The following is a 13,629-nucleotide window of genomic DNA, read 5'->3' as shown; positions in this document are numbered from 1 at the left end:
CAGAGCGGAACTCGAAGGAGATCCAACAGGAGATGGTTTGGGCAGTAAGGGCAGATGATAGCTTTGATGGTCTGTCTCGGTTTTGTGGCAATGTGGAAGATCGAGATGTCTGACGGTCACGAGATGGCCAGCACTGTGCAGCCAGTTTGGTTGGGGTGCTCAACAAAGCCGAGCGTGCGTGGCCTTTGGCTTCTTTTCACACACTTGTTTTATTCCTTTGTAGTAGTATAGAACCAAAAAAAAAAGGAGAGGTTGTTCTTAAGGAAAAAGGAAAATTAAGGAAAAGGGGAGCAATGTGTCTCGCTTGAATCGTGGCACAGTAGGTTCAGCACACAAAAAGTAGTGCACCAGTATTTGTTTGCAAGCTAGACCGTGTTATCCATGGCCGGGTTTATGACAAATATGGCATTATTACCAAAAAGTATATATTTGGTACTCATAACAACAGAGTAGTTGAGTGGATTTTACGGCCGTTGGGTTATACGGAGTAGTAGGATAAGTTATGCACTCCAGCATCAAATCCATTGTCGTCTAGTCCGGTTAGGATACCTGGCTTTCACCCAGGCGACCCGGGTTCAAATCCCGGCAATGGAACTTTTTATTTGGCGCTTAGTATACTTCTTTTCAGATATGTTCACACAACGTGTTCGTTCATCTACATTTTTACTCTAGTTTACTTTTTTTTTCCTGCGCTGAGTATGCAGAGTACTCTTCTCAATGTTCATCTACATTTTTACTCAAGTTTACTCTTTTTTGCAGGACACACTGGATTATTTCAATGTACAGCTGCTGCAATCAATGTAGTGGAGATCAACCATTGCAGTTTAATTTGCCAATTGGAAAAATTGGGACACCAGGTAGATTTAGATCTACTTTTCTCGTCAGGAAGACAAGACCCAACAGTCAAAAGATGCATGAAACGGGACACAAGCTTCACTAAAACTGAAAGTCTGGAACCATCATGTACAAGATTTTGCTTCAGTGAGGGTAGGAGAACAGAAAGTCAACAACTAAAAATGAGAAGCACGTAAAGACAAGCAAGGATTTCATCTCGCAGTATGCTGAATCACAGGGTTACACGACGTTAAGCGTTTACAGACTTTCTTCACTCTAGCAGCTGATCTAAGTCATCAAAGTCGTCCTCCTCGTGATTTTGTACTCCTGATTCATCATTGTAAATCGCCATGATCTGATTGCTATGGGATGCGTCCTCATGAGCTTGTACTCCTGGTTCATCATTGTCAACCACCATGAGCTGATTGCGAGGGGTTAATCCTGTTCTCTCGTAGAACCCCTCCTTCTGGGCATCCCATTCTTTGACGACTTCGTCTATCTTGTCACCCAACAGCTTGTCACTCTGAAGGAGGTGCTTAGCATCTTCAACTTCCACAATCTGGCTTGCCTCTGTCCAGGTGATAGGGGCAAACATAGCAGTTGGGTTAGGAACAGTGTTTGTCCAGAGTTTTACATAAATAAAGGAGAAGAAAATGCACACATATCCAACAGTGACAATTGACAGGCACCTGCAAGGGCCAATTCCTTTGCTTCTGCGTACTCCTTTGACAATTTCTTGATGCTATCAAGCTCAAACTCAGCACCCTAGAGGAAGCCGAATAAATCAGTAACGGAAGCATACCTGCATAGTGTTTGTAGTATAAATAAAAGAAAGGATTGGCAGGCTGCCTTTTGTTCTTGTGATGATATATTTCCAACCGAAGACAGCACAATAATTCGTTAATAAGATCTTATGGAAAATAAGAGGAAGCACAGGTCCAATTTAAGAGCTTGTATTAAAACATAAAACTAGAAGGATCACGTTCTCGCTTGCATGTGCAAACCACGGAATCGTGTCATCACCATGCTACCATGATAGGAATAGTCGAATAGAACTATATAATAGAAGCACAGAACTTACCAAGTCCATGTGCATATAACTTTCTGCTTGGGTATTTGCAAATAACCTGCAAACATAAAAGTTACAGGAAAATATCAGCAGGCAATAAATTTAGCCTTGTTTTTTAAAAAAAATTAGCCAAATTATATCCTTGTTTGCAGAGGAAGAAACATTGGGTAATAACCTGCACTTTGGAACAACATGCAAGACAGTGTAGCAAGGCGAAGGAACTTAAAGTGAAAAATTGTGTCACAATCTTATTTCTTAGGCAAGATTGCTTACAGTACTAACACTCACATGGACATCATATCAAAGATGCTACGTCTCGTTTAGATGTCTATTGGTGCAATTTACTCAAAACAAAAAATACTAATGCTAAAGATCACGGTGGCAAAAGTCACACGTACTTGTCACAGGCAAATTTTACTCGCTTGTTCTGCAATGCAGTCAACTCCTCAACCTGCTTGTCCCCATTGTCATCAATCAAATTCATGTAGCCAAGCAAAAACATGCCTTTATCGAGCATCCTTTTGACAAGTGCAGGCACGAGCTGCAGTCCATTTTGCTTAGCCATAACAACGAAATCTTTCAGTTGCCTGGACTCCTCTGTTTCCAACAGAAGAAAATATTTAATACATTAAAGAATAGTTTCTACCTGCACCAGATCATTGGCTCAAATATATGTGCCTTACCAAGAGACAAATAAATCTTGAACTGTGGCTTGTATGGCTGGCACTCATACAGACAGTAAAGGCAGTAAAGTCCAGCCAATCTTTGGGGTAGTGAACTTTGAGAAGTCAAATGACCTGGACACACACAATTAAGTGGAAAATAATTCAGCTGTCACCACAAAAAGGATCATTAGTAAGTGTGGGTTCAGTTCAGAAATATGTGCTTCCAGGAAACCAGCACCTACCAATACAATGCAGAAAGAGGGACTGCATGAATAAACCCGAGTTTGTCTTAGGTCTGCCTTCATATATATAAGAAAATTTCTTGGCCATCCACACTCGTTTAAATTCAGCAAGTGACGTACAGTTCTCCTACCAATCAGGAACGCACAGCTGTTATCATTCATCTAAAGTTAATATGCGCACAACACACGGAGAGAATTTGACAAAAATTACCTTGGCATAATCAGCTACCAGCTCATCGATGTCCAGCTTGAAAGGAGCGATATCTATATTTACAGGCATGGCCAAGCCTGAAACTGTATAAGAAAACTATAGTTCAGCTGATTGGAGATAAAAACAATAAATCGGCACAGACAGCAGTGTGCAATGGAGTTGTATAAATAAATAAAGAAAGAAAGAAATTTCGGCGACCACTAACGGTGACAACACTCTGCAAAAATCCTTGTGTTGGCTTAATTTAACGCGGGAAAAGATGTTCAGTGTTTGAGAAGGTTGACAAAGGGACCAATTGCCGGAGAATCGCAGGGGAAGGGCAGGAGGGGGCGCTGAACGCCGACGGAACTTACGGCTACGAGCCTGGATGAGTGGACGGAAGACGGGAAGAGTCAGTGCGGGCCGCGACTGGTGAGCGGAGGGGGGGACCGCGCAAGTGCGGCGTCTCCTCCAGGGCCGTCCCTTGCTTGACTGGATTTTCCAGTGCCGCCGACCTGGCGGCTGGCCGGAGAGGGCGACGGCGGTCGGCCGAGGCTCCAAGTCGCGGCACGGCACCAAAATCCAGGCGGCGCAGCAGGGGCGGAGGGGGTGTCTTGCCCCGCGGCTCCGTCCTCTCCTCGTGCGCGCGGGCGTACGGTCGGAAGGCGGCGGCAGGCCGTCTGCCCGTCTCCGTTTCGCGGCGGAGCTGACGACGATGAAGGAAAAAGGAAAACAAAAAATTTATTGTTCTCGGCTTTCTATTTGGGCCTTACGGCCCGTTTTTCTCCTTAAGAAATATTGGCCCGTGTGATTTGGATTTCGGCTATGGCATTGGTATACTAACGAAAAATCTTGAATATTTGATTTGATTTGACCTACATAACCCTCCGGCCTAAATACATTAAACATTTTTTACTTCTCTCATATGCATGTCTGTGTATGATACATATGTATTTATAATGTATTTGGCTAGGATATATTAGAGTATTCATTTATATAGCTAAAAGAGATGATCCAAACATGGCACGATATAATTACACATGACACTCACACTGTTAGACACGAGTCATGTTGTGTCATGGTGCCGTGCCGGCTTCTCAGTCTAGGCACGACACTAAAGTTACCTGCAATGGGTGACTCATAAAATAGCTCTAAACATTTTTTTCACATATTAATAGAAGAGAGAGAAAAGCCAGCTCTTGATCAAGAGTCAGGCTCATACACACCTTTGAAGATCATGTGACTTTGTCACATAAGGCTATCCATGTTATGAGCTATATGCTAAAAGTTTGTATTATTGAGGAAGTTGTCTTAAAGCTACTAACTAACTTATACCATTGAGGTAGTCCCGGTGGGAATGACCGGCCATCAAGACTGTGGTGGCCCCGACACAACTAGAGCAACGCTACCATTAATGCTGGAGTCGATGCGCATCACACAATTGAGGCCCTTTGCAGTGCCACCACCGTCACAGCTGTTGCGTCTCATCAATCATCACTGCTATAGAGCCGTTGCCCCGTATCGTGTCGCCACTCTTTAGGGAGGCCAAGATGACGAAAGGTAGCTAATGAAGGTTGGGATAGGGGAACATGGCGAGATGGATCCGGCGGCACTTGGGGAGAGACGACCGGCGGCACAAACCCCTAAGAAATACAAGAGAAAGCCATGGTAGGGAGGAGTGAAGCATTGGGTGTGACATGGAATAAATTCAGAGATACGAAGGAGGTTATGTTGTAGATAGGTTTTACAAAACCCCAAAGGTGAGGGAATGATATAATGCTTCCAACGACTGATAACGATCGAGCTCGCATAGTGTCATTTAACCAGGTCGTCAATCGTCATGCCAACAATGCAATGTCGCACGGGCCTGTTCGCTTGTGTGAAAAAACGATGACTGACTGATTTGTTGTGAGAGAACTAATTATAGATTAGCTGGTTGGGTTCCTTGTGGTGGAACCTATCCATCCTGGGTTCAAGTCACCAACTTGACACGAGTGCTCGCATTTTCCTAGATTTATTCCAGGATTTAACGGCACTATGCTTTCAGTGGTAGACGACGTGCCTGTCGACAGCGAGGCGCATGTGGTGACTTCGTCAATCTCGAGATTTACCAGTCCAACTCGGTTTTTCAAAGGTGTTCATAGGGGTAGGATGTGCATACATATATTCATAGGGTTGAGTGTGCACTTGTATCATGAGCATACGTCTGCGTCTATAACTAGATCTCAGAAAAAACACTACTAAATAGCTTCAGCAAAATAAGTTCAAGGAAATAAGGTAAAGGCCCAATAATATTGCCTAGGCATGACACTACGGCCGAATGAGCTTAGTGGCGCGCCGAGCTCTAATCGTACCTTTTCCTGGCTGGGCCCGTGCCAGTCCATCAGGCTGCAACCGTTTGGCCATCTATACGTGTTCATATCATGGAATACCGGGGACTCACACTCACGAGTGAAAATGTGAGCTGCGTGAACGGAGTGTTTGTTATGGAGGTGGATGATGTGGTCAAGACTAAAGAGGGCTTTAGTGATTTCTTTCTATATATAACAACAGCATATCATTGCCGATTTACGGTCGCTTCGTTTACTTGTTTTATAAGTCATATTTTTCTTTTAACAGTCAACCATATTTTTCTTTTATATAATAAATTAGCGAACAATATTTTCAGTTATGACTTTTTAGAGAGGTGAACACGGTCTCAAGCTAAATTCGCCACGAAGTGTCTACCTACATGGCCGTGCATGCACGAACAGGCGACGGCGGCGCACGGCATACGTACATTTTTTTTTCATGATCGAAGATCGATCTGTCTCCGTCCTTCTACTAGGCCGGCGTCCGTCTGTCACCCAGCGATGAGCGAGCCTATGACGCCGGCGATGAGCGCGGTGGGGTCGCCGAGCACGGCGGAGATGACCACCTGCGCGGCGAACCCGGCGATCTCGCAGCAGCGCTTCACCTTGCCCTTCTTCCTGCCCCAGTACGAGTACCCTCCTCCTCCCCCCCTGCCGGCGTGGCTGCTCTTCGCCGCGCCCCTGATCGCCGGCACCCTGTACCCGCCACTCCCGGGCACCACCATCCCGCCGTCGTACACGTTCGCGCCGGCACCGCCGGCGCCCTTGCGCCGCCCGACGCCGTGCCAGCTCTCGACGAGCATGTCCATGACGCACGCCACGTGGAGGCTGTAGCACCTGCACTGGCTCCGGTAGCTCCAGCTTCGCCCCCGGTGTCCGCACCGGTGGCACGGCGGCACGCCGGCGGCCCTGGAGTCCGGGTGGAGGTACAGCCGGACCCCGCCGCCGGCGTCCAGCGCGTGCGGCAGCGCGGCGCAGCACGGGTGCAGGTCGAACCCGCAGGCGCGGCAGTGGTAGACGTAGCCGGCAACGTCGCGGCCGCACGCGTTGCAGTACCGGGTCCCGGGTCCCCCGCCCGGCGCGCGCGCCAGGAACACGAACGCGCAGCGAGGGTAGAACGGGTGCCGCAGCGGCGGCGGCGGCGGCGACGCCGGCAGCGCGCACTGCCGGTGCAGGTCGTGGTCGCAGCCCCGGTACGGGCACCGGAACCGCGCCCCGATGCCGACCTCCCGGCAACCGTCGCACCGGAACGGCGTCTCCGAGTGCTCCAGACGCAGACGGTGCTGTGGGTGGCTGAAGTGCGCCACCTCGCCGTACCTCATCGCCGCCGGCGTTTGCACTGTTGGTCGGAGAGTGAGTAGAGTGGTGTGTGTGGGCGAGAGAGAAGCAGGAGGCAGGCAAGGTTTATAAGGAGATAATGGAATTAATGGCAGTTGGATTGGGGTGGTTTGGTTTTGGTTCTAAGCTTGGACAAGAAGGGTGTCGAGGAATGGAATGGGATATATTTTCTTGTACGTGTCCTTCGAATTTTGGATGTTTGTGATTATTGTATTTCTTGGATTGGGAGTATCAAAGCATATATATGGTTATGCATGGTCAATATGTTCGTTTAAAAGGATCATGGACTTCAAATATTCCCTTTAAAAATCGCAACTTGTGGTGTAATGCTTGCTTAGGCTTTATTTAGTTCACTCCAAAATCCAAAAACTTTTTAAGATTTCTCGTCACATCAAATATTGCGAAACATAGATAGAAAAAGTAACTAATTACACAGTTTACCTGTAATTTACGAGACGAATCTTTTAAACCTAATTAGTCTATGATTAGATAATAATTGACACATATAAACGAAAATGCTACAATAACCCAAAAAACTTTTAGCAAAGAACTAAACAAGGCCTTAGTATAAATTCCAACGAAGTTGAAGCTCTTACTTGTTTGTTGTCATACAATATATATATATATATATATATATATATGCCGGTTATTTGCTTGGCAAGTTCAAACATGATGAATTGTCTGACGAAAAGGGACATGCTTCTTGACGACACATATGGGCATCTCAAGCTTTCGTGTGTTGGTACAGGCATCTGTTCTTCCTCCCCATCATCCCACGTCAGATTGTTCAGGTTCTACTCTTAACTAACCCAGCTGGTAATCCCGCACGGCATTCCCTTCTAAACCAGGAGCATTGGGTCCTGGATTTCAGCTATCTACTCACTGATCTTTTTGAGAAAACATCTACTCACGGATCTTGCCTTCATAATGGAGGCTGAGCATCAGAGGATAAGAACGCACAAATTCCATACTGCATAAGATTGGAATTGGAATGTCCTTAACACCAACATACTGAAACAAAAAACTGTAGTCATCAGGGATTAATGTTGGTGCAGCGAGAATCGCTTGCGCGAGCAGCCAGGAATTTGGCGGGAAGAGATATCTGAAACAATTATTGGGACACCATCAACATGTTGGAATTCTAGGCGACATTCTTCAGTTGAAGCCATGAAATTAGGCTTTTCGTGTCGGTGTCAGTATTGTGTCGCACATTGTGCCCAACATAGTGATAAAAATCTGTAACATTTTTGTTTGCATGAACTAGATGTTACTACAGTCCAGTGTTCACCTTCAGAAACAGAATACGAGAGGAGTTCTGAACAAAAACTTTTCAGTCGGAGAAGTATAGAGTGGATAGAAGTTCAGTTTCAAGTTGTCAGCTCTGCTTTGGCCATTTCTGATGGAAAGTTGGAAACCCGGAGCATCTGATCTTCCCCTGGATACTCTACTTACTGTCGTGTTAAAACTTCTACTCATCGACCAGGATTAAGCAAGGAATTGGTTCTGGGAACTGGAATATTGTGCCCTCATCCGTCCGTATGTCAAAAAGTGAAGAAAAAAGAGGAGCAATGCTATGCTATGTGCTAGTAGTAATGCACTGAGACCGAAATTATGGAGCAGAGAACATTGCAAAGCAGAGAGTCTCATAGCTACCTAGGGCACTTATTGATTGATATCGCCGCTTTATCTTGATTCTCGGTTCTTTGCCAAAAGCAAGACCCCAATGGCCACCCTGAGAATGAGAGACCCTCTTTTTGAAGGGACCAAGGTTGAGGAGAATGTGTTCTGCAGGGTTCACTCACTCCAAGCTCTGATGAGTCATGAGTGCGGCACAGCATATGGCGATGCGGATCAATTCTGGGTGAGTCAGATCAGATCACGGCATGCGTCGAACATGGAGTGGCTGAGTGATGCAGATGAAACTGATGTGGAAATTTGCACTGATATATGCTAGTTATGTTAATGAGTTTGCTGAACCATTTGCACATGGAAACAGTCAGCTGTCTTGGTTCTGGAGACAGAGACATATATAGATGTAGAGTTATTTTCAGTTTCAGTTATTTGTAAACCAAAGTTTACCAAAGTTTCAGTTATTTTCAGCTGTCTTGCACATGAAAACAGTCATCTTCACCGTACTTGCCCATAAGGCCATAATCCAGGCACAACTCGATAGTCCTTGTTATACGGCTAGAATTGCAAGCTTTAAGGTCAAATATAGATGTATAGAGTTATTCTCAGTTCCAGTTATTTATAAACCAAATTTAACTTTTAAGATTGAATTCTATCTGATTACAAAGTTATTTTCAGTTTCAGTTATACGGCACTGGAGGAGAGCTCATGCTCATCTCCACTTTTTTCTCTAGGCTTCGAGAGCCTAGACTTTGCAGCCCACGATCTCGACCCCCTGTAGCTCCACGACCGAGCAGTTTGTGGTTAACGTTAGTTGGTTACCATATATAAGGGACGGATGTGCTCATGGCCTCATGGGCACACTTCGGGTCATCGACCTTATCATCCATAGCTATGGAGAGCACATTAGATGTCTAACGTGCTGGATTAATGGTTGAAGTTGCTAAATTATTTTGGAGCATTTGCTGTACTCGATGACGATTCAGCCAGTGATGTTCTTTCGTCGATTCAGATACATCAAGGTTGGAGTTGCTAAATCTATAGCATGTGTTGTACTCGATGACAGTTCAATCGACGGTGTTCTTTCATCAATTCAGATATGTTTCGCTCTAGTTCTAGAATTGGATATTGCAACATGACAAAGGTTTTGGGTTAGTCTGCTATATATAGTTCTGGTGTTTGACGTGGCTCCCGTCTTAAGCATCAATCAAAACCACTGATGAGAGTATTTGATAGAATATTGTTCTTCTTTTTTATTAGACAAGAGTATTATTTCTTTTTTATTCCTAGTTCTTTCATGTAGTATAGAGATGTACATTTTGCAAGTTTCAATATTATTTCCTTTTCTCTAGAAAAAAACTATCAGTGAATTCATATTTTTCGAAGTTATCCTTTCTTTAATCATCAATCAGTTATGCACTTGCAATTCGAATGCTTTGATAGACCTGTTCATTTGGTTGATAAGCTATAACTAAAAACATTATTTGCTGATTTATTATGACAAAAAAGTATTATTGAATGACTGACAAATTATGACATTATTTAATTATAGTTTTTATTTTTGCAAAATAGACACGGTAGTATTTTTATTTGTATTTAACAAATATTGTTCAATCATGGACTAACTAAGCTTAAAAAATTCGTCTCGTAAATAATATTATACAATTAGTTATTTTTTATCTATATTTAATGTTCTATGTATCTACCGTATATTCTGACAAGAAATCTTTAAAAAATTACAATTTTTTTTAAGTAAACAAGGCCTATGTAGATAATCTTTTTAGATCCAGACAGGAATGGAAGTAAATGAAATCGGCATTCCATAATAAATCAGCCCACCAACCCGCTGTACGCTAGCTTGAGACTTGAGAGGGGTGCCGGTGCGTGCGTGGCCGCTCGCAAAGCCCCGCCCCGGTGCACCGCATCGCACTCAACCACGTCCACGCACCATGCCGCGCCGCAGCTGCCTCACTTTCACCACCACCACCAGCAGCAGCAGCTACTGCCGCCGCGCCATGTGCTCGCCACCTGCGCCTCCGACTCCTCCTGCAACGCACTGACTGACCCGCCGCCCAGCCAGCCAGCCAGACGACGACAGACAGCGCCAGCCACGACCACCATGCGGCGGCGGCGGCGGCCGTCCACTGCTACCCCGGCGCCTGCTCCGTCCGCCGCCTCCGTCAGCTCACCGCCTTCTCCCTACCCGGCGGCATTCGCGTCGCTGGGTCCAGCTCCGTCGCCGGGTCCCGGTCCGGGTCCAGGTCCAGGTCCCGCCCCGGCGCCCGAGCCGTCTGCTGCGGCGTTCGTGGGCGGCAGGCGTGGCGGTGGCGGCGCCGGATCGAGCCTGAGCCCGCCGCTCATCGCGATGCTAGCCGTGGTGGGCGCGGCGCTGCTGGTGGTGCTGTACGCGCGTCTAGTGAGCCGCGTGTTCCGCGCGGCGCGTCGGCGGTGGCGCCGGCGACGCCGCCTCCGGCTGCTGATGATCCCGGGCTCCCCCTCGGCGCGCGGCGGGGACGACTCGTTCGCGTCCTTCACCACGTACGACAACTACTACCACACCTTCTCCCCCTACTACGGCCTGGGCCTCGACGACGCCGCCATCAAGTCGCTCCCGTCGGCGCAGTACCTGGGCGCCGGTGGTTCGGCGTCGTCGTCGGCGTCGGCGCGGGGATCCGGCGCGTCCAGGGAGTGCGCGGTGTGCCTGCTGGAGTTCGCGGACGGCGACGAGCTCCGCGCGCTGCCGCTGTGCGCGCACGCGTTCCACGCCGACTGCATCGACGTGTGGCTCCGCGCGCACGCCTCCTGCCCGCTCTGCCGCGCCGCCGTCGCGCTCCCGCCGCCCGTGCCGTCGCCGCTGCACCCGGCGCGCGCCGCGCGCCGCGTGCGCCCCAGCCTCGACGACCTCCTCTTCTTCCACCCGGTGCCGCCTTCTGCTCATGCTCATCCGGCGGGGGGCGAGCAGCAGCAGGCGGAGATCGCACCGGCCAGCCCGGACCAGCAGCAGCAGCAGCAGCTCGCGGCGGGTGCCAGGGACTTTTTGCTCAAGCGCTCCTACTCCTTCGGCTTCGAGCGGAGCCTCGCCATGGTGGAGGCGGCGTCGACAGCATCACCTCCATGGCGGTACCGCGTGTTCTCCGCCGCAGGCGCCGCGACCGACGGCGGGACCACCTCCCGGGGCCGCGGCTTCTGGAGCAAGCGCTGGCCGTCCCCGTTCGGCGGCGGCGGCGCGGGCGGATCCGCGGCCGCTCGCGTATTCTCCTTCCGTTCGTACCACGTCGGCGGCGGTGGCGGTGGCGGTGGGGTGGCGTGCAAGCCGTCCCCGTTCTCCCGGCGGTTCCGCGGCGGCGGTAGCGGGTTCTTCATGTCGCTGGCGTCGGAGCCGCCGTCGATCCTGGCCGCCGCGGCGAGGCGGGGCAGCCGCGCGGCCGCCGCGTCGAGCCGGCTCCGGTGCGGCGACCCCGAGGCGCTGCTGTCGCCGGACCGGCTGAGCCGCTGAGCGAGGCATGGGGACGGCGGCGGATCTCGGGATCAGGGCGTGGTGGTGGGCCTGGCGCCTGCGTGGAGACGGGGGCGGGCAGTAATGGCGCGATAAATGCGAGGCCCTGCCGCGGTTTTAATGGCGGGAGGACGTGTGCCCAGACCGCGTGGTGTCGCTTGCTGCAGCCGGCCAGCCACCCAGCAGAGCAGCTCGGGCGGGCCCCAGCTCTCACTCCCAAGTGGCCACTGGCTCGGCTCGGCTCGGCTCGGCTCCGTCTGATCCATCACCTTTTTTTCAAATCTCAGCGCTGTCTCTCCTCTCGTCGGTGCGGTGTGGGCGTGTAGGGCCGGTGGGGCACAGGCATGTCTGGGCCGTCCGATCAGAAAACGACGGCATCCGGGGTGGAGGCCTCGTTTTCTCGCCGGACGGCTCGTAGTCATGGATCATCATGCATGCTTCTTCTTCCTTCGTTCCGTTTGGTTTTTCTCTCAAGGCCATGACTAGGCCAAGCCATCTCCTGTTTTCGACTGTATTTCCAGCGGTACCCTATAATATTGTAATTTTTATACTAGCTTGCTTTTTGTACAAGTTATAGAACGTACTGTAAAGACTGTTTGGTACGCATGTCATGTCTCACGGCACCATCGGTATGTGATGCAGTATATAGCATGGCAGTTAACTCCCTTCCAATTTCCAAAAATATACTTCAACTCTTGAGTTTAGATTAGCTGGACCTTGTTTAGTTCCTAATTTTTTTAAAGATTTTACGTCACAACCAATCTTTAGTCGTATGCATGGAGTATATTAAATATAGATAGAAACAATAACTAATTGCACAATTTTGCATGTAATTTGCGAGACGATTTTTTTTAACATAATTAGTTCATGGTTGAATAATAACTGCCAAATACAAACAAAAGCGTTACATTCGCTGAATCTAAAAAATTTCACGAACTAAACAAGGCCTCAATTTCATGGGGTTTTATAGAAAATATCATTAATATTTAGGTTGTCTAAATAGATATGATGTGAAAATATATTTCATAATAAATCTAATTTAATTATTTGATATCATTATTCATACTAGTTATATATATATATATAGATATATATATATATATATATATATATATATATATATATATATATATATATATATATATATATATATATATATATATATATATATATATATATATATATATATATATATATATATATATATATATATATATATATATATATATATATATATATATATATATATATATATATATATATATATATATATATATATATATATATATATATATAATCAAAGTTGAAAAAGATTGATTTGGTAAGAACCAAGAACTGTATCCTTCTCAGACGGATAAAGTAAGACATTTGGTTGCACTATTACAAAAAATAACTAAGTTTTTTTTCATAAATAATGGTAATAAAGTAAGACATTTGTTTGCATTATTACAAAAAAATAACTAAGTTTTTTTCTCATAAATAAAGATATAGACGTAGAGGCTCATATATACTCCCTCCTAGAAAAAGGTGTTATAAGATGTGTTTAGGTCAAAAATTTTCAACTTTAACTAGGTTTATAGAAAATACATGCAATATAATTTATTATAAAAATATATTCAATAATCTATCTAATGATACTAATTATGTATTATAAACATTAATATTATATATATAATTGGGCAAAGTTAAAAAACGTTGACTTTTCAGGAAATGAGAATGACTTTTATTTTAGAAAGGAGGGGTTATATGTCTATACACTTACTCTTACAAACAAACGCACACCCCGCAGCCGACCACTATAAGCATCTCTAGAAG

The 13,629-nt window shown here is 46.7% G+C and overlaps 3 protein-coding genes and 1 non-coding gene across 4 annotated transcripts; 2 read left to right on the top strand and 2 right to left on the bottom strand.

Moving 5' to 3' along the window:
• Nucleotides 521–594, top strand: TRNAE-UUC. Its single transcript has one exon. It is a non-coding gene; the product is annotated as a tRNA-Glu (tRNA).
• On the bottom strand, nt 912–3,749 carry LOC8069738. Its single transcript, XM_002442401.2, has 8 exons — nt 3,375–3,749; nt 3,022–3,104; nt 2,811–2,937; nt 2,587–2,700; nt 2,302–2,500; nt 1,916–1,961; nt 1,524–1,599; nt 912–1,404 (listed from the first exon to the last, which is right to left on the bottom strand). The coding sequence occupies exons 2-8, from the start codon at nt 3,088–3,090 to the stop codon at nt 1,106–1,108; spliced, it is 930 nt and encodes a 309-aa protein (XP_002442446.2). The 5' UTR covers nt 3,091–3,104; nt 3,375–3,749; the 3' UTR covers nt 912–1,105.
• On the bottom strand, nt 5,605–6,885 carry LOC8076629. Its single transcript, XM_002442399.2, has one exon. It carries the CDS (start codon nt 6,671–6,673, stop codon nt 5,843–5,845), a length of 831 nt encoding a protein of 276 aa, XP_002442444.2. The 5' UTR covers nt 6,674–6,885; the 3' UTR covers nt 5,605–5,842.
• LOC8076628 (RING-H2 finger protein ATL65) lies at nt 10,277–12,479 on the top strand. The gene has a single exon (XM_002443432.2). The coding sequence runs from the start codon at nt 10,438–10,440 to the stop codon at nt 11,812–11,814; it is 1,377 nt and encodes a 458-aa protein (XP_002443477.1). The 5' UTR covers nt 10,277–10,437; the 3' UTR covers nt 11,815–12,479.

The sequence above is a fragment of the Sorghum bicolor genome, chromosome 8 (assembly GCF_000003195.3).
Source record: "Sorghum bicolor cultivar BTx623 chromosome 8, Sorghum_bicolor_NCBIv3, whole genome shotgun sequence".
NCBI classification, from domain to species: Eukaryota; Viridiplantae; Streptophyta; class Magnoliopsida; order Poales; family Poaceae; genus Sorghum; species Sorghum bicolor.
The sequence above is the reverse complement of the archived record's forward strand: the minus strand, read 5'-3'. Positions and strand labels throughout refer to the sequence as shown.